Genomic DNA, 21,736 nt, shown 5'->3' with positions numbered 1-21,736 from the left:
CTCTTGGTAGTCTTTCAGCTGCAGAGGTATAAAGACTTGTTTATATACCGTCATCTTTGTTTTCATCTTCACTTTCCTTTTGCCGATTTTGACATAGAGTTGGTGGTACATGATGCTTTCCTTATGTGCTGGATTATCTTGGAATTCAACCTCCTATCATAACTAATTTAGATTCCAAGATATTGATAGACATCAACCTATTCCATATTGAAGCTCTTACAAATCACAGTTTCTTGCTACCTAGAACCACTTTTAGATGCAACCACTACTTTGATTTATTTGTGTTGAAAGTTATTTTGTTTTCTGTTCAGAGCTTCATCCCATGCTTGTAGCACTTCTTGGAAAGCTCCTCTGCTTTCTGCAATTATGAGAATATCACTGGCAAATACTAAATTCTACATGTATAAGAGATGCATTTTCCAATTTCCTATTTTCAGTTTTTGGTTCCTCAGCTTCTGATATTATTCTGCCCATTTATGTTACAAACAGTAATGAGCTTATGCTGTTCCTTTGCCTAACTCCTGTCTCCATTTTAAATCCCTCTAATGTTTTGCTGTCTAGCCTAACTATCCCATATACTTTACGATATAAGTTAAGGATTGCCTGAGTTAAGTTAATAGGAACTCCTTTATCTTCTAATGCCTGTTTGAGTTTCACTCGGGGCACATTATCAAATTCAAGGTGAATCTTCTTGTCCCTTCTGATGAACTTATCCATTATGTAGTGAAGTATGAAAATGTTTTCCTGTGTTTGTCAGCCAGGCTTGAATACTGATAGTTCTTCATGGACCCTGTATCATAATGAAAGCTAATAGTATTAGTTCAAAATACAAGTATCGAAAGAACGTGTTAATTACACTAATACTTATTTTTTTCATAGTATGGAGGACTATTAGTGATATTACAGGAGTTAAAAAGTACTAAAGTACAAGTTGCTTTGTACAAGTCAGTGTAATTGTATTAAGTTAAATCTACAAGACTAATAGTATTAGTTTGTACTTCATTATGAAACAGGGCCCTGAAAGCTCATATTGTTCTAAGTCTTCTTTCTTATTAAAAAATTGGAAAGGCATATATAGAAATTAAATTCATGAAGAAAGCTCTTGGTTAAACTAGATTTGATTTGTTTAAAGAAGAAGAAATGATTTTTTTTGTTCTTTGCTCATCTTCATTTTATCATTCCTATTTTAGCCACATTACTTCATCACTTAATTGCTTATGGTAGAAATTTTAAGATATTTCAATTTTTCTTCATATAAAATATTTTGTCACTGTTTTTTGAAATTTTAAGATATTTCAATTTTTCTTCATATAAAATATTTGTCACTGTTTTTTCTATGAACTAAACCTTTTTCAGGTTTTTATTGCTACTATTCAACTAAATATTTCAATGTTTGGTGTTTGGTTATATCTTTAACCTAATAATGATAGATCATTGTTGTTACTAAACATTATCATAAATATTAAAATAATTCACTGTTTACTCCTTACGAATTTTTAATCTAATATTTCTATATAACAATTTTTTTGGGGGGATTGTTCATTACCAGTATTTTAATAAGTTTTGGTTTAATCTATCCTTTTTTACAATAATCAACTTTATAAAACAAACATTTTTTTTTTTAGGATAATTAAAATAATAGATAATGCTTATTATACCTTTAATTTGTGGAGACACTCATGAAGGTTAAAATTCTCTTTTAATGTATGTTCTTTAATTCAACAGTTTGTGTATTTAGTATTTATTTATCATCACTACATTATATATATAAAAAAAAATTGTATAACTTTGAAGCTGTTTTTGTCTCTACACATTATATTTAAGTGTTCCTAATTTACAATTTTTGTTCCATTTATTTAGCATGATAGAGCAAGGGTCATTTATAAATATGCCCTGGATCATCTTCCAAAAGAACGTACTGCTGAAATATATAAGGCTTACACTATTCATGAGAAAAAGTATGGGGACAGGACTGGAATTGAGGATGTAATTGTGAGCAAAAGGAAGTACCAATATTTGGAGGTAACAATTTCAAAGCAGATTTTGAGTTGTTTTTTTTTAGTAAAATTACACCAAGAAAGGTCTAGAGAATACTCTTTTGAGACAATAAAAGAATTAGAGACTGAACTAAGATCGTGATTAAAATCCATGTAGAAAATTTAATCTTTACTGAGATGTTAAGTTGCCTAACAGAATGTTAGTTTAAATGAAGGTTCTGTTGAATTATTATTGATAAAATGAATGTGTGGGTTTTGAGACATTTTTAGAATGATAAATTAAAGGTTTGTTATTCTGTAAGTTTTATCCGATTTATTAAAAAGTTTTTTTATTTTCCTGTGAAGTCTGTTTTAAGTTGTCTCTGTCTCTAACGAAAACTTTCTTAAATTATTCTTTATATTTTTACACAGCTATTGATGTACTGATTAGGTTGTTTCCTCTCCTGTGGTTTTCTTTAAATTATGGTTATCTAGTATTCATAAATGAAACAGACAATTTTTTTAATGGTCATTGAGACAGACTATTAAAAAAAACAATTTATATTTAAAATTGATCTGCAGGAAATGTTTTTTAGGAAGTAAGAACAAATCCGAACAATTATGATGCATGGTTTGACTTGTTGAGGCTTGTTGAAGAAGAGGGTAACGTAGATACAATAAGGGAAATGTATGAGAGAGCTATTGCGAACATACCACCATCGAGAGTAATTTAAATATTCTTAATAAATCTAATACATTTTTTAAATTATGTTTCATTTATTTACTATGTGAACATATTTTTTTAAGGAAAAAGATATGTGGAGGCGTTATATCTATTTGTGGATTAATTATGCCTTATATGAAGAACTCGAAGCAGAAGATGAAGATAGAACAAGGCAAATTTATAGAACATGTTTAGACATTATACCTCATAAAACATTCACTTTCAGCAAAATATGGCTTTTATATGCTCAGTTTGAAATTAGACATAAAAATCTTTCTACAGCAAGGAAAACTCTGGTTTGTTAATTGTATTACTAATTTTAATTCTTTCTTAATTAATTAGGAATATTTTTGAATGAAATTGAAATTCTTTACTTTTAGGGAATGGCTTTAGGAGTCTGTCCTAGAGATAAACTCTATCGTGGTTATATAGATCTTGAGATACAACTAAGGGAGTTCGATAGGTGTAGAACGTTATATCAAAAATTTCTGGAGCATGGCCCTGAAAACTGTATTACATGGATGAGGGTATGTACATAAATTATACAATGTTTATACTAAAGATTTAACGTAATGACAAGTTTTGAGTAAAATTTTCAGTCAAATATGAATAAGTTAATTAGAGGAAGATAGCCCAGGTGTGGTCAAAATAGCTCAAATAGTTTATTTACAATTTAAATTATTTTGATCACACCCAGACCATCTTCCTTTCATTAATTACACATGGTCAATCAACGACCTTCCAATTTATAAGTTAAATTGTTAGGAGCAATAAAATTTGGCTCTTTAACAAGGCATTACAATAACTTCATCAAAAGTTTCATTTAAAATCTAAGATTAGTTTTGATTTATTCGAGTCAACATTAAGCATATTGAACTTTGATAATAAATTTACATTGTAAGATTTTTTCTTAAAATTCATTCATGCCTCTCTCAAAATTTAACTTATAGCTACATATTCAAAAAAAGTGTTTCAGTAGTTAAAGTGAATGATATGACTGCAGATATAAACAATGGTTTCATCAGGACATTTTTTATAGATCACATTTGTTACTTATCGCTGTTTATCCAAAAAATATTCAGTAGTTTAAGAAAAGGTTATTTCATGTCTTCTAATCACCCAGTCCTAACTGACTCCCACCTTCCCAGATTTTGACACAAATAATTCTATTACTATCCTAATAGTACCTGCAGAATATTTTTGTTACTTTTTTTTTTCTATTTTATCCTTACCAAAGCCTCAGAAAGTGTGGCTTTAACGTGCGCCAGCTACTTAAAAAACATTTTTTCCTAACAAATATTTTAGGTATCATAACAAAATTTTGCAACAAGTTTGTGTGTCCTAAAAACAGCAAAAATATTCTTAACAAACTATCTTAATTTCCCAATAAACTTAAAATATTTAAGTATATTTTTGAAGTTTAAGAAAGGGTTATTTTGTCATATAAAAACCATTATATCTCAAAAGTGATAGAATATTCAACTTTGTTTTTATAAAAATATTAAATACCTAAAATACAATTTTAATTAATAATTTTAAATTTTATTATAATATTTTAAGAAATATTTACATCAAATATGATCCTAGAGACAAAAAATTATATTAATATTATATTATAATAAAATTATTATTGTGAGCTTTATATTTTTTTCTTACATAAATATTCATCACTTTAGAAATTCAAAAGATATTATATTATGGTCCACTAAAATTAACACTGTTAAAAATCTTAAATATTTTTTATTTATCTACCAACCCTAAATATTTAATTTTTTTTTTGTTTGAACATTCAACTCTGAGACTCATCAGCGGTGCCCAAAGTGGGCGCCCCAAGCAAATGCCACTTTCTCAAAATGTTTAAAAAAAAGGAAAATAATTAGAATTAAAGGGAAGAATATTCAGTGCATTCTAGCATTTAATTTGTGCTTTTTTTTCTTCTTATTTTCCTACATATTTAACCTCTCTTAAGATAATTTTAGTGAAAGTTTTAATTATTTAGCTCAACAAGGGTGATGTGAAATTTTTCGAGTCCAAAAAGGTAGCCAGGTAATCTTTTTAGCCCTAAAAGGGTGATATTTGTATAATAACCATTTCTTAAATGTTGTAAAAAGTAAATTTAAATATTTTAAGTTCTTCAGGAAATTGAGATAGTTTATTAGGAGTATTTCTTGCTTTTTCTAGATACTTTTCGAGATAAAATATTTTTTGAGTTGTAGATGTACGTTAAAGGCACGCTGGCTTTCTGAGACTTCGGATAGCAATTGATCTATTCATGTTCTTCCATCAAAATTTGAGAAAGTGTGTGTCATGAACAGGTTATTTGACATGAAATGACCCGAAAATGAGAAATCCTTAAAAATAAGGAATAGTTGAACTGAAACAGAGAACATTTTTTTACTTATCACATTTTTTGGAGGCAGATGATTCTAAACATATAAATTACTTTAGATCTTGAAAAAAAAAATCTAATATTCTCCATACTTCCTCTACTTAAAGTACTTATGAAAGTAAAAGGGGAGAAACTATAGATGATTTTAGTTTACTATCATTTGTATTATTTTAAAAATAAGATAGAGAAAGTGATTAATCATAAAAGTAAAATTATTTTTTTTAGTTTGCTGAGCTAGAAACACTGTTAGGCGATACAGACAGAGCAAGAGCTATTTATGAACTAGCCGTCAATCAACCAAGGCTTGATATGCCTGAAATTCTGTGGAAAGCTTACATAGATTTTGAAATAAACATTGGTGAATCGAGGAATGCTAGGCAACTATATGAAAGGCTTTTAGAGAGAACTCATCATGTCAAGGTACAAAATAATCTTTTTAATAAATAGTTGATGTTCATAGCAATAAAGAAATGTAAAATCAAAATTTATTTATTTACTAATTTTTTGTTACTTCGATAAGGAATTAAAATTTTTAAAAGCTTGGTTACTTTTTAGGTTTGGATGAGTTATGTTAAATTTGAGATGTCCCATAGCCAGGAAGAGGGAATCGAACCTATTTCATTGGCCAGGAGAATTTATGAGAGAGGCAACACTGCTTTGAGAGAATCTGGAGAAAAAGAAGAACGTATTTTGTTGTTAGAAGCATGGAGAGAGATGGAAAAGGTCCATGGTGATGAGGAAAGCTATAAGAAGGTTGAAGCAAAACTTCCCAGGCGGGTTCGTCGAAGACAAGCTGTCATTGCTGCTGATGGGGTAAATAACCAATCTATATTTATTTAATAGGCTCATAAATAATGATGAATGTCAAAGTAATTTTAGATATTAAAGTGTTGAAACAATCAGTATATCAAACAGTCCGAATAATCAATAATCAGTCAATCCTCAGATAGTAAAATATTTTAAATATGAGCCACTTTGCAAGGCGTCATCAGGGCTAAAAAAGATTCAAAACAACTAAAAATATGTTGAAAATAAGATACAAAAAAATAAAAATAAGATGTGCATTAAGAAGTATTTATAAAAATAAGTAAAGATTTAAAAAAAAAAGTCTTATGTTATTTCATTTTTGTATACATTTATTATTGTACATCTTATTTTTAGATATATATATATATATTTTTTTTCATTTATATATATATTTTTAACCCACCTTAGTTTATCAACTTCTTTGTATCTCTTTATCTTACATTGCCAACATATTTTAGTTGTTATGTATCCTGTTTAGCACTGCAAAGTGGGTTATGTCAGCAAATAAATAGTAGTTAACTATTTTTTGTTCCTTTTTGACCACACCCCTGATCATCCTCTTCATAATCAGAAAAATATGTTATTCTTATATAAATAGTAAAATTTTGTAAGTTACTTTTTAAAAAACAAAACAAAAAAAATGGTTTTTCACATTCACGAATATCCTTTGTTGATGATATTAAGGTAGCAAAAGTGTTTTAGCTTTTTTATTTAAGTTTATGAAAAACCAATGGTGGAAAATCTTAAAATGTAAATAAAATTCTCAGAATCACATGCTCTAGAATCTTTTTTTTTTTTTAATTTATGATCTTGAAGAGATTTATAAGTGGCTTATAACTTTATTATTTTTTCTATCTGAAATAGAACAAAGAATGAAGTACTACCTGTGTAATTCAAGTATTCCCCGGGTTTGATTGTTGGGGGATATTACCCGAATTATTTATAATCCACTGGTATCGCTGGAGTGGACTGTATATGAAATAAATTATAATTAGAAGGAACAAAATGAAATAAACCTCTATTCTTTTAATCTTTATGAAATATGTGATTGTGTATCTTTATGAAATATTTGATTGTGTATCTTTATGAAACATTTGATTGTGTATCTTTATGAAACATTTGATTGTGTATGTTTTGCCAAAAGTTACAGTATAATTATTAGAATTTCAATTAATTTGGACCATTGCTATGTTTACAAGGAATTATGGTAGCGATTATAGGTTTTTTGTTTGGATGTTGCGATGGAAGACAGGTTTCTCTCGTGTTCTTTTCTTTTCATATCGCCGCCTCTCTTGCCTGAGTATGGTGAAGTTCTACTCGCTCATGTCTATTTATGGAAAGTGGCTTTCTTAAAATGTGCTAGCTCTTTCTTCCCCTATTCAGTTCAATATGGTTACAAAACCCTCCTCAGCTTCAATATGTTGTCATTAGAGGGTAACATTTCCAAGCCCCATCACAAATTTCTTTAAGGGGCATCCCCAAACAACTAACAAAAACCCTTTTGAACTATTAAGTGAATAATTATAACTTGTAATGCATAAATAAATTATAATAACATTTTTGCTATCTGACCACAGATATTTTATTCACCCGTGAAAAAAATACCAAGTGTTATAGAAGCAAAAAAAAAAAAAAAAATCCGTGAATCATAATCAATGTCTAAAAAGAAACAAGAAAACTTAATTATAAGACACTTTTCTTATTTTTCTGAACAGCCTACATCTGTAGCTGACATCACATGACTGAGATTTTTTTTTTTTTTTCTATTATCAGTTAAAATTATTTGGTAAAGCAATCTGGCCTCCTAGTTGTTTTTTATTTTTATATTAACTAGCTAATAAAACTTTTCCATTAGAAAGCCAGGATTTGAAACAAAAAGCAAAACAATTTTATTTTTTTTTTTAGTTGAGTCACTTTCTTACAGGTGAATGATATATTATTTAATTTTTAATCTTTTTTGGGAGGAAAAATGTGACTACTAGCATCAAAGTCAAATCAGGCTTGATTGTGGGTTGCAGGTTGATTATTTCATTGCAGGCCCCCTTAAAATAAAATTTTCCTACTCTCATTAGTGGTTCTGTGTGGAAACTTAATTTATTATACTATCACTAATTTTCTGGCATGTCCTCTGTTCTCCAGTATAATAATTTAGTCATAATTATTGATTGAATCAGTTCTTTTTGTTTGTTTTAAATAGAGTGAAGAAGGATGGGAAGAGGTGTACGATTATATTTTCCCTGAAGATGAAGCAGTTAAGCCTAATCTCAAACTTTTGGAAAAAGCAAAAGCTTGGAAAAAGAAACAAGAAGCTGATAACCAAACAAATGATGAAGACTGAGATATAAAGATTATTCTTCTAATGTTAGGTAAGTATATTCGTAGTTCTAACTAATTTAATATTGACTTCAAGACTTTGTTTTAATAAAATTTGTTGAAAAAGTGAAATAATATTAAATAGGATTTAATAATTTAAATAGGGGAGGGAGGAATAGCGTTTTTTGCAGTTCCACAGAATAAAAACTTGATGTCTACCTCTCTCCCTCCACTCCAGTTAGAGTAAGTTGGTTACCTGTAGATAATCCTGTATGTCAAAAGTGACAAGGTTGGAGATCAACAAAAAAAATTCAACTATTAAACAAACAATATAATTGACTCTCGATAATTCCCATTTTACTGGTCCCTTGAAAAAAAATAAAATGGATTTTACTCTCCACACACAGGGAACGTCCACAAAATCACTTTAGAATATCTCAGGGTAAAAGATGGGTTGAGTACTTATCGTATACATTTTATAGTTGCATGTGTTAATTAATATTTTATTCCATTGGAGGGTATGAAAAAATAAATGCATTTTGGTCCTCTATGTAATTTGGAGTTGTAATAATATCTTACTTTGCAACGCTTTAATTTTATGTCAGGATTCCCTCTCAAGTAAGTTTGTTTTAATGCGCTAATTTCAGGAACTAGCTTTCTGTTTTCAAAAGTTATTTTTTTTGTTAGACAGCCTGTTCGGGCTCTAGGCTTCATGCTAGGTCCCATTGGTATGAAAAATTGACCATATACATCATTCAATTAAAAAAAAACTAAGTAATTTAGAAGAACACCTTCCTGTTAAGGTATCATTTGCAGTTGCCATGAAGATAATAATTTAAAGTCATTGTATTGTTAGCATAAAGCCACCAAACAAAAGATGCTCTCTATCGAGTCAGTTTTTGTTTTCATAGAAATCTTGGAAGTATTCAGTTTCAATCGGTCATATACTTGTGTATGAAACAGGCATGAATAATCTAAATTAATTGAGGGTGAAACCAAACCACAGAACACAAATAGTGTTTTATAAACTTGTATTCTGTTTCAATTAGCCAGAGCAGGAAAAATTAAATAAAGTAGTTTAAAATACTTTTATTTTACTGAAAAAAACACTTAATATAAAAAAATCTAATTAAATTCCATTAAAAATGAGATCACTCAACATCTTCTGGCCTCACAGGATGATCTAGAGGTATTACTGATTTCTTTTCAACATCACGACTTAATGCTTTCCTCATGTCTGTAAAATAAAAAATAAATTGTTAATTTTTACAAATATAATATATATAAAACCTGTTGAGAATCATAATGGCATAAGCCTGAAATTCATCATAAGAATATAAACAATGGCTCAAACTTTTGGGAATCTATGAACTAAAATAAATTACAACTTGGTTGTCTTAACTTGAAAATTATGTTTTTTTTTTAGTTTTGCCATTATGATTCATGGTAGAGGATTTGTATATTTTCTTATATACTTCTATTTTTCAGAATAATAACAATTTTTTTTTCCTTATACTCTTAAAATATTTTATTAATAATGATTAATATCAAATAAAAATTCACTTTCAGTTCATTCATTATGTTATTTTATGTTACAGATTGTATATAAGCTTTTTACCGTATGCATTTTCATCAGGATCACCAGAGTAATACTCCAACACAGTTCGATAAACAACGTATCCCAGTTTCTTATACATTGCTATCGCATTTTTGTTGCTCACACGGACAAAAAGATCAACAAAATAACATTTCTTCCTGTAAATTTGTACATAAATAATGTAAATAAACTCTGCATGTTTTTAAAATATATTAATGAATTAAATAAAGAGATGTATTTCTTATACCATTTTCTATAAGATTATTTGAAAAGATAATGAAATATAGCATATAGGATATTTATATACCAACATAGATAGTCTATGTATGCATGTGTACCAAAAAAAAAAAGCACAATTTTGATTTTATAAAAAAAAAAAAAAATCCAAAAAACTCATTTTCAATTTATGTTATTAAATAAATTGGTGATGTATGACCATCATCTCACAGTACACAACTTTCACAACCACCCTAACACCCTAACTTCGAGCTGACATAGTAATTATTTTATTATTCATGATACTTCTTACTATATTTTGTATAGGAAAACAAAAGTAAAAAACTGATAATTGCCATAAAAACCATGAAAACACAATAACATTTATTTATAAATTCATCTTACTTATTTGTTTTCCATCACTCATTATTATTTTTTACAAGTTTATATGCTGGAGATTAGTTGTCATTAATTGGCTAGTATATTAGTATTAGGCTTAAGTCATTGGCATTTTAAAACTAACTGGTTGGGTTTAGCTCGCTCTGATTGGCCTCCAGTACACACTAACCGAATCTCTATCAACAAAACGGTTGGTATAGATTTGCTTAGTGCATATGAGCTATCAAAAAAAAATTCAGGGGATTTTTCATGTTATTCCATATGATAAATCATCAAAATACTATAAGATTGTTAGTTACCTACATAATTTAGTTTAATGTTGAGGTCTTGACGTTAAAAAATAAAATAAAAATACCTTTCCGAGATTTGTTCAAGAGACTTCATAAGTGTTGCAGCAACTCCTAGTCTCCTATATTTTGGAGAAACTGTCAGAGCGGTAACATGTCCATGCCAATTCTCTCCTCGCCCCTCTGCCTTACCCATTACTAACAAACAAATTATTAATTAACAAGCTTCATGTACGTTTTAATAATTAACAGCTGGGTTATTCATCTGCTTGAATATTAATTATTTATCATTAAAAAATAATGTAATACATACTTATTTAACTTTAAGATGATTTGAAAGCAAACAAATATAATAGCATTTACCAAAATCACAACTAATACATTTAAAAATATAAAGTAAATTAAAAATTAATTAAGGAGAAATGACAGTTTATAATTAAGGTGTTTATTATTGAATAAATCAAAATGAAATCTCGTAGTTATACTCATGAGAAAGTTACAAATAGATGTGTGCTATATAATTGTATAACCAGTTCATTTATCAAACAGAAAAGAGAACATGTTAACAGGTTCATTGTTAGAATAGTCTCATACTGGATTAACAAAACAGGCTTGTACACTTTACTTAAAATACTTTATCAATTCTAAGAAATACATTAATTAATGCTGAACTTTCTTTTTCTGAATTGTTTTTTATTATCAGATACCGACATTTAACACATTTTTCTTCCAAAAATCATTGGAATGATGGACCGTAATAGACCTTTTAAAGATATCAATAAACATTCCTCTTGGCTAGGCAAAAAATAAAAAACTTTATTAATTTGAAATTTTTCAGAGGTCTCAAGAACTTTAAATTAAACAGCTTCTGTTTTATCAGTTACTCTAGTTTTTGATTAATTTTCCTTTCTCAAATTTTGTCCTCTTCACCAAGGTGATTCATATTTGACAGACCAGTGGTTAAATATATTTTAGAATAAAGTGAATCAGGACCAAAAGATGGCATAAAGTATAAAATTGAAATTGTTTTATCAGCAACACAAATAAGTTTCTACCGTTTCCTGTAAAAAATTAGGAGTTTATGATGAAAGTACAGTACATTATATTTTATTCAAAGTATTGTCCATCACTAGATGCTATCTTTTTGGCAGCATTCGGACACCACATCAGAAGAATTAATCTTTTGAAGCTATCCACGAATTGACTATATTTTTGGTATCTTGATCCGATACCAGAATATGGTGGGTGGTGTGGCACTTCCCAATCAAGTGTTTCCAAATAGGATTTGACCAGCTCTGCAACAGGCGGATGACCATTATCATGTAGGAGGATAATAATGTTGTGTCTAGAGGAGTAATGGCCACATTTTTCCTTTACTCCTTAGAACAATCTCATTAATTGTGTTTGGTATAGAGCTCGAGTAATGGTTTCAATTGGCCAAAAAAGATTTTTAATTTTCAGTATCTTTAAACAAGCGTTCCTTTAAAAGGAGGGAGGTCAGTTATAGCAGGTAAATTTTATATAATAATAGATGAGTAGGAAGTTAAAAGAGCTTAACAATCCTCACAATGCGGATCCAATTGAGTGAGCTCCTGTTATATCATCAATATGAGCTCCTATTACAATATAAAAAAAAAAAATCTGCTAGAATTAATTTAGGAAATAGCTGTTCTATTCAAATTATTATTATTGTAAAGATAAATCGTTTGAACCTTTGTTTGTAGAATACCTGTATAATGTTTTCTGACTTTGAGAATTCTCTCAAGATATCTTCAGAACGAAGTATTAATTTTTTTTTTAAGTATGTAGAATTTTGTTAATGAATTATGATATATTATTAAAAAGCACTGAAACCCGAAATTGCATACCATCGAAAGATTAAAATTTTAGTTTATCCTAAAAACTGATCTGCTATTTGGGAAACACATCCCACATCTTTATTAGTTAGAACACAAAAATTACTGTGGTTGGTATATGATAGACGATAAAAAGTCATCAGTTTTAAGAAAAAACAACAGATTGCATAATGAGTTTGCCCATTGGTAAAGTCAACATTTCTACTCATATAAATGGAATCAACCACGGCACTAGGAAATAACTAACCTGTTGACCGAATTCCTGTGTTATGGTCTTCCACAGAGTATTTTCCATTAGGGATGGTAACAACCCAAGCTGACTGCTCTTCACACTTTTTTAACAAGTATCTCTCCAATGCAAGAGGGAGTCTGTGGACAATGCTGCTGGGGCAAACTATGGATATAACCTAGCACTAGCACTTCTTGCAGGTGAATAACTTCCTACATCATTTTTTTTTTAAACTCGTTTTGTTTTATTTTCAGTCAATAATTTCAGAAGATCAATATACTTTCACCATATTGAATTTGTCATTTTAAATTATTAGAATATGGCATCTGATTCAGCAACCTTAAATATTAAAGAACAATAAATATAATAGTTTAATCTTAAACAATAATGATTTGAAATGATATATTACTAAGAGGAATCATAATTCAAGATATTCATATACATACTGTATCCCATAAAATCTCCATTTGGAGCAACTGCGACCTGAAAATATTCTGGCCAATGAGCAAGATATTGCATGTAAAAAGGCATGCCATACTATTAAAGGCTATAAGGAAAATATTCTTATGATTCTATTTGATAATAAAAAAAATTGTTAACTATAAATATACCTAGTTCATTAATCTTAAGACATAATGATATACAGTCTACAAAAATACCTAGTCAATAACATGTAATTTGTCATAATGGTTGCCTGTAGATTAGTAGGAAAAATTTAACTGGCAACGGAAGTATTTCATTATTAATTCAAAAGACAATTTACTGTAAGAATGAAAGAAAGAGAGGGTCAGAAGATTTTATCACAATTTTACATTATCTCTTAATTATCATAACATTATTATCAGAAGGATGGAATTAGTACCTTTATTATCAACATTACATAATTGATAATTTTGGTGCACCTTTTATCAATACAATGAAAAAAGTTTGTAAATACTTATTTTATAACACTTACAGTCATAAAAAATTAAAGTACAAATTAATTAATAAAACTCTTGAGAATTAATGAGATATAAATAGTGCCTCTAAAATAGGATCAACTATTAATAATTTAATAGTTCCTTTTTGTTTTGACTGCCGTCAAAATAGCCCTGACGAAGCCCTGCAACGTGGGCCGAAACGTTGGCTCAATAAAATAGTATATTCTACTATTTGAGTTTTTTTGACCGTACCCGGACCATATTCCTTTCATTAATAATTTAAGTTTTAGTAAAAAAATAAAAACTTAGCAAAATCACATAATAAATCCTCTAAAAATTACCTATTACCTTTAAATTAATATTTAAATTTTTAAACATAATTATTATTAAAAATGAAAGCTATTCATAACAATATTTTTAAAACATTGCAAATTTTAACAATTCTGTTGATTAATGCTGACAATTCCTATCTTATGGGACAGTATCAGAATTAATTAATTAGATTGCTATTGCTGGTAAATTAGTCCTGTGAAATGTATTTAAAAGGAGTAAAGTCAATTAAGGATTATAAGAACCAAGGAAACTGCTAATTCTTCATTACTTATAATAAAACAAATTGAGTTTATGGCATTAGACCAAAAGGGGTACAATTTGCTTAATGAAATTCAGACTGAAATTTGGGGTAGTATAAAAAACAATTTTGACTTTTTCTGATGAATTGGTGGGATTTCTAGATTCTTGAAGGGCTTTCTAAAACTGATGTATTGAAGCTCTTCCTTGTTCTGTCGTAGTCTATCATCCTCCTCTCACTTCCTCCCCTTGGGTTGGGTGTAAGGTTTCTCACTCCTACTAAATTTACTTCAATACACAACCAAAAGTAATGTTCTCCTGAGCTTAGGTGTATCTTCCCTCTGCAATAGCCCTAACAGTTCAGTGGTTAGTCCATAGATAGATCTTGATGTGCTAATAAATGAATGCCAATTTTCAATTATGCTCCTTAGATACATGTGTTTGATGAACAATAATTTCTATATTTATTATTGTAGGATAGCTTAAAACTGTGCACCCCACTGTTCTATTCCAACAATTTTCCCTACTCAGGTAGGAGTTCCGTGGAGAAGGTGATAGTGGATAAAACAAGCAATCACAGCCTCTATAATCGTGAAACCTAATATTTGCTTGATAGTTAGTGGTACTATCAGCTGTCTGTGCAAGCATGATAAATTTACTACCACTATAACCACCACTGTGAAACCGCCGCTTCATGCTGTTAAAAGTGATCAGATTTCTGCATGGCATGTTGAAGTTTGTGATTGAAGGAATTTCAGCAGCTCTACATGCCAATAAATTAACAGAGGATTTCATATTCTATTAGGCATGGAACAGTGGGAGTGAATTTGTCAGTCGCCATTTGTCTACTTCCTCACAAGGGATTTGTTATATTTAAGACATTAAACTTCAGATATTAATAAGTGATAAAAGTCAATATAATTATATAATACATTAATTATTGAAAATAAATAATAAAAATTAATTAAGTTAATTTAAAAAGGATACGGTCTCAGTAAGTGGGTCCAAGTTGCTGAAAAAAAAAATAGTAATCAGAAATAAAAAACAGAATAAGCATATAGCTGACCATAAGTCTAGTCTGGATCTTAGACAGAAAAAACAAAACTATCTAAACATTTACTAATAAAAAAAGGCTATATCTGTTAGGAATAGTCCCCAAAATGATTTTTAAGTTAACTGGTTTTTAAAGGTGAATTTCCAGAGACACAAGTGTAACTAAACTACATTAAATAATTTTTTTTTTTAGTTGAATTTTGAGTATTTAACTACACAATACCTGTCTTATACAAAACACACTTCACATTCTATTTATTAAAAATTGAGAAAAGTAAGTTACCACATTATGCCATAAATACAAAAGATAAACAAAAAGATTTCTCACACCAGCAAAAAATAAACTTTCATAAAACTTACATTTCATTAATTTTTAGTAGGTCGGTACAGGTAAAAGATCTAAGAGTTGTCATGATTAAAACCGGCTTAAATTATTTAAAAATGAATTTAACCTTCTTAGTAGGAAACCTGAAAATAGATAAAGATTACACTAGACTTATTATGAAAAAGAGTATTTCAACGTATAATTTCATATTTATTTGTTTTCAAAAAAACATGGAATACCTTTTTTGAAGTGAAAAAGATCCAAAAAGTAATTGAATTTACAATTTTTGTTTTCCATTTTCTTCTATAATTGTGCAACACTGCAGTCAAGGCAGTTAAAAGACACATGTTCTATTTATCATGCTTCTTCTCGGTTCTTTCGTGGAAAATGAAAATTGATAGAATGCCGTGATAAGTAGTTACTGTTGTTTATCTAACTTCAAAATTTGATCTGAATATGGTAAATTCATTGTTTTCCTCGAGTTCTCCATCAATATGTTTTTAGGAAGTGATTGTGATAATATATATATTTTTTTTTTTTTAGTCCTACAGCATCGTTCTCAGTCGGTTGAGTAGGTTCCCATTATTTTCTTATTCAAGAGGATACAATATTATTACTGGTCACAATGTAAGAAATCACTCTCTGGTTGGTATTGCTTATTAAGATTATTAGTTTTGGTTCTTGAGTTAGTGATGATACTAAATGTCTGCTATTATCAAATTTAGAGTTTCAGGTATTATTCATCTAGTGGAAGAAGGCCTAATTTTTTCTCTCAATTTATAGAAAATGTTAGGCAAGACTTGGCTAAAAGTAAAGAGATGAAAGAAAGTTTGAAAAAATTTAGGGAAGAGGCACAGAAATTAGAACAGTCAGAAGCCCTTCAGAAAGCAAGGTGCCAATTCATATTACATCTTGAGAATAACTTATGAAGAATTAATTAATTAATTTTTTTAGATGATTGTTGTTGTAGAGCCAAGTTTCAAACTGTTGAATCCGAAGCATCGAAAAGTGGTGAAGTGTTTAGGGAGAAATTGGATCACATTAAAGATAAAGTCAGTGATGTGCTAGAGGAAGCAGCAAAATCAGAAATCGGGAAAAAAGCAGGTAAACCTTTATGTCAAGAACTAATTGACTAACTAATAGTTGGTGAAGTTTTGCCCTCATTTGATGTTTTTTCTATGAAATCATTTAAGGTTTGATTATGACATTAACAATTATGATCAGTTCCAAATAATTGATTTATCATAGCATTGGCTATTGGCATATTCTTGTGTTCTGTTGATTTGTTGTATTGTATTTATTTATTGCATTTTACTTTTTCTTATTTGAATAAGTTTCTATGTATATATTCTAAATGTGAATTTCGTATTGTATGATGCAACATCAAATAATAATGAGCAATCAGAATCAGTAGGTTTTAAAACTTATTTACTTTTTTATATCACTTATATAATTTTTACCCTGCAATGCATAATATGGTATTTGGATATAAGACCTGCTGAACTATATTTATATTTTTGTTGGTTATAACCTTATCACTATATTATTGCTGCTGTAATTGGATCAGAGCTGCCGACTTCCTCACACTCAATAGGGATCAACAAATCCCAGAAGGATATTCTTCAGTGGACGTTGGACATACATACATGTGTGGTACTGCATCCCTTCACCGAGACTGCTCCTCCAAAAGCCTTCACCAGTTGGTGCGACCAATTGTCGCAGTCCTCTAGTACTCCCAAATAGAAGCCATGAATCTGCCTATACCGAGTCCTCCCACCTAATATTTGACCAATCATCTACTCTTTTTCCTTGGAGTTTTTCAGTTAGCATACCCTTGGATGCCTTGTTATTATCCATCTACATTATGTGGTCAGCTCACGGAAATTGTCCTAGTCTGATAAATCTGTTGAGGTGGGTATGTTTGTAAATTCCCTCAAATTCTATATTCTTTCTTCTTCTCCAGACACCTCCCTTTCTAACAGGGCTGGAAATTCTTCAATCGAAGGTGATAAGTCTATTCAGGAAATGATCTAAATTACCATAAATAGGACTCAGTTTATGGAGTCAGCTAATTGCCCTTAACAAAACAATTGATCCTAATTGACTTACAGCTATTCATTTATTTTTTAAGTACAAGTTAGGTTTTTTTATGAAGAAACTTTTAATTTTAAAATCTTATTATGTAATTATATAATATTATTATCAAGTTTTTCAATCTTGCAACAGTAACCATCTACTGTTTTTTTAACTTGTTTCTAAGTTAGATTAGATTAAGCTATAATAGATTATTTTTATTGTTCAGCATTTTATCAGATATTGATTCTACATTTGAACTAATAATTATAAAAATACATTCAAATATAACAAAATCTAACATTTATTTTTTTAAATGTGTGACAGTGCTGATCACTGATTGCACCATAGCGAGAAAATCAAAACTTTTCCAATTATGAGGTTTTGGGCTGTCAGTTTTCTTAGTGTACTTTAGCGTTATTGATAAGGAGAATTACCTGTTTTGTTTAAATGTCAACTGTAGTTGGAGTACCTTCCATTAATAGTTACATAAGGATGTTGTCTCTAATACTGGTTACTTTGCTTATTTCAACTTGAAATTTTTCTGATGTCCTTTTTCTCACTGGTGTGTTGTATATTGATGTTTCAATTTTCCAAGCTTGAATTTGAAGGTATAGATGTTGGATTTACATAATTTTTTAGCTTTAGGATTTACATAATATGTATTATAATGTACAGTTGTAAATAGCCATAAATAAATATTAAAAAAAAAAAAGTTTTTACATAAACAAATTTTGCAGCTCATTTTCTATTTTGTAATTGGGATCAGTGGTCTCATTTTCCAATACCCCCTCCCCCGTAACAGGGCTTACCAGAAGAGCCCGAAGACGCTACGTCTGCAATGCCGCCCCAGCCTATGCACTATGCAAGCTAGGACCTGGCCTGCCCTTACCATCACGCCAGAGTCCAGCACTAGCTGGCCAGCTCTTGATCTAGAAAGATACATTTTCAAGAACATCAGGCGAAATCTCTGATATTCACCATTTTCACCCACCACTTAATCTGGACGAGGGAGGACGCAGAAGTGAGACTTCCAACACGTCGCCCAGATAAGCCAATATTCCTTTATCTACGAGACCACCCTCCGATATCGATTTATATTTAACATTATAATAATTTGAATTTAAAGAAATATACATGTTTATTAATAACCTGAAAAATCTCACAATTTCAACCCCTCGTTGTTCCACACTAAGTTAATTACAATTCTAAAATACAATCAGGGCATCCGGAGTAATGTACGGAAGGGTCCTGGTGTAAACAGATGTAATGGTGAAACCACCAAAGATCATATTCTAGGACCTGAGCTGAACCTTTCTTGCTACTACACTTTCCGTGGCAGGTACTTGAATAGGTTATATACTGTCAATTTGAATTGGCTTTAGAGTTTACTACCTTTTTTCTACCATTAGACAATATATTACTATTTGGTTGTAAAATAAGTTTGTAGCATTTTTTTACTGGTGATTTCAATAAAAACTTCAGATTCTTGTAAATATTTTAATCAATTATATATAGCCCATTTTGATCTATTACATGTTGCCATCTTGCAGATAATATTTTAATTCTGTCCTCCCAGAACTCGGATTTTTGCGCTATGAACTCCTCTTAGCATTTTGCAGTCCTCAAGCAAATTAAAGTGTTTCCCGTTAAGAGAGTTTTGAAGGGCCCGAAATAAGTGAAAATCTGTTGGGGCAAGGTCTGGTGAATAGACATGTGAGGACGGGCGTTATCATGATGGAAAACTATGCCTTTGCGATAGCCAATGCTGGATGCTTTTGCTCAACTTGATGTTTGCATGAGATAAGTTAAGCGTTGCTGTGTCGTAGAGTGAGGGTGTCTGTGACTAATGCTTGCATTTGGTCATCATCAACAGTTGAAGGACGACCCAAGCGCTTTGCATCTTCCAAGTCAAAATTTCCAGTTCTGAACAGAGCAAACCACTTACAGTTGGTGTTTTCTCCTTAGACATCATCGCCATACACACTGCAAATTTTGTTAACTGTCTGTGCAGCCGATTTTCCTTTTTGGGAAAAAAAAATCATTAAATGACGAAATGTATTTTATTCTCTTCCATTTTGAGCAAGCACTTAAAGATAAGGAATTTTGGTTAAAACTGATACATAAAAGCTCCTTAACTAATCCTTTTTTAGAATATGTAAACATAATTGACCAAGTCAACATGATTTTATAAACACAGAGAGGATTACATTGAAATATTGAAAAACGCTATGAACTTATTTCAATATCTCCTAGTATTTGCTTAGGATAAAGAGAATCTCGTATTAAGGAATGAATGCTCACCAACATCATAGCCTGTGACGATTTGTTTCAACAGTGTATTGAAGTTTGTAGTAACAAAGATTTACTGTATAGACTCTTGGTTTTAAGCAATAGAAACCTACTATCTACAACTTTAAACATAAAAGTAGAGGTTCGAAATCTTAACATTTTATCCGATTATCATTAAAATTGGTTTAGTTATGAGGCCTAAATCAAAGCTTATTTCAAGAGATAGTCATTGAGTGTATCTCATGAAGTGATCATGAGGATTTCTCTTAGTGCTATTTGATAAATGAAAGAGTTTTTATGTTCTAATGGGAATTGGAGAGAAACCAACTGCAAAACATCAGAAAAAGAGATGTATAAAAAATATTCATCTCTCTTTCTCAGGACATTGATGGAGGAGTTGCTTGAGCTTCTAAACTCTGTAACCATTTCTGTATTAGTCACAAGTACATAGCTTCTTGAAGCATGTTAGGCAAATCCTCACAGACTATTGTATGAACGTTCCTTAATCTGAAATCCTCTTAATCTTGAGCAACTACTAAATTTCAAATGGCCACAAATCTCATTTATCTTATACTTCATCAACTAGTCGTCAACTATTTAGAAGACTTTGAGACAACTACTGGATAAACTTTTGTGATAATATTCTATTTTTTATTAGTATTACATTATTTTATAGTATTATGATAGAAATTAATGTGTTTCTAATGTTAAGATATTCTTTTTTACAGGACAGCTGGGAGCTGAAATAGGAAAGACTGCAAGGGGAGCGGCTGAAACTTTATCAGAAACAGGGCAACAGATTGGAAAAAGTGGAGCATTTCAAACCATTAGCCAAACTGCCGCAGCTGTAAAACAAGAATTAGATCAGACTGGAATCCATGCTCATGTTTATCAACCACCACGAAAACTAAGAAGGAGGTTAGAAACAGTACCAGACAATAAAACATTGAAACCTGACACAGAAACATTGGGTATCGATCTTCACAAAGACTCAAAGTTTTTCCAAAGTTGGCAACAATTCAAAGACAATAATGCTTATATCAACAAAGTTCTCGATTGGAAAATGAAATATGATGAGAGTGATAATCCTGTTATCCGGGCATCTCGGGTATTCACTGATAAAGTTTCAAGTGTTATGGGTGGTCTTTTTCAGAAAACTGAACTTTCCGAAACTCTGACAGAGATTTGTAGGATAGATCCGAACTTTGACAGAGCTCATTTTTTGAAAGATTGTGAGAAAGATATCATCCCTAATATTCTTGAAGCTATGGTCCGTGGAGATTTAGAAATATTACAGGATTGGTGTCATGAAGGTCCATATAATGTTCTTGGTGCTCCCATTAAACAAGCAAAAGAAGCCCATTTTCAATTTTGTTCTAAAATTTTAGATATTGATAACGTTGATTTAGTAATGGGCAAAGTTATGGACCAAGGACCAGTCTTGGTTATTAGTTTCCAATCTCAGCAATTATTGTGTATCAAAGATAAAAACGGTAATATAGTTGAAGGTGATCCAAACAAAGTATTAAGAGTTAATTATGTTTGGGTTCTTTGTAGAGACCCATCTGAATTGGACCCAAAAGCAGCGTGGCGTCTTTTGGATATGTCAGCACAAAGCACTGAACAGTTGTTATGATGTGGTGTCTGTAATAGTAGAAATTCATTCGAATCTTCTAGAAAAAATCTGTTTATTAAAATGAATGAAGTTAG

At 30.2% G+C, this 21,736-nt stretch overlaps 3 protein-coding genes across 5 annotated transcripts in view; 2 read left to right on the top strand and 1 right to left on the bottom strand.

The window, feature by feature from the left end:
- crn (pre-mRNA splicing factor crn) overlaps positions 1-10,053 on the top strand; it is a 20,597-nt gene extending 10,544 nt beyond the window's left edge. For all 3 annotated transcript variants that reach the window (XM_014433236.3, XM_014433234.2, XM_067047654.1), the window contains 8 exons: positions 1,861-2,022; positions 2,573-2,701; positions 2,784-2,996; positions 3,081-3,227; positions 5,315-5,509; positions 5,645-5,902; positions 8,094-8,262; positions 9,808-10,053. In XM_014433236.3, the coding sequence (XP_014288722.1) occupies positions 1,861-2,022; positions 2,573-2,701; positions 2,784-2,996; positions 3,081-3,227; positions 5,315-5,509; positions 5,645-5,902; positions 8,094-8,234 (1,245 nt within the window). In that variant the 3' untranslated portion in view covers positions 8,235-8,262; positions 9,808-10,053. The remainder of the gene's footprint in view (positions 1-1,860; positions 2,023-2,572; positions 2,702-2,783; positions 2,997-3,080; positions 3,228-5,314; positions 5,510-5,644; positions 5,903-8,093; positions 8,263-9,807) is intronic.
- Positions 9,284-15,991, bottom strand: Naa20A (N-alpha-acetyltransferase 20 A). Its single transcript, XM_014433240.2, has 7 exons — positions 15,901-15,991; positions 15,697-15,804; positions 15,271-15,295; positions 13,240-13,330; positions 10,777-10,906; positions 9,828-9,964; positions 9,284-9,446 (listed from the first exon to the last, which is right to left on the bottom strand). Exons 2-7 carry the CDS (start codon positions 15,747-15,749, stop codon positions 9,361-9,363), a joined length of 522 nt encoding a protein of 173 aa, XP_014288726.1. The 5' UTR covers positions 15,750-15,804; positions 15,901-15,991; the 3' UTR covers positions 9,284-9,360.
- On the top strand, positions 15,984-21,736 carry LOC106688662 (mitochondrial import inner membrane translocase subunit TIM44). The gene is made up of 5 exons (XM_014433237.2): positions 15,984-16,120; positions 16,205-16,306; positions 16,387-16,553; positions 16,632-16,765; positions 20,755-21,736. The coding sequence occupies exons 1-5, from the start codon at positions 16,118-16,120 to the stop codon at positions 21,660-21,662; spliced, it is 1,314 nt and encodes a 437-aa protein (XP_014288723.1). The 5' UTR covers positions 15,984-16,117; the 3' UTR covers positions 21,663-21,736.

Source organism: Halyomorpha halys, unplaced genomic scaffold (assembly GCF_000696795.3).
Source record: "Halyomorpha halys isolate HHAL.00 unplaced genomic scaffold, Hhal_1.1 Scaffold1174.1, whole genome shotgun sequence".
Taxonomy (NCBI): domain Eukaryota; kingdom Metazoa; phylum Arthropoda; class Insecta; order Hemiptera; family Pentatomidae; genus Halyomorpha; species Halyomorpha halys.
The sequence above is the reverse complement of the archived record's forward strand: the minus strand, read 5'-3'. Positions and strand labels throughout refer to the sequence as shown.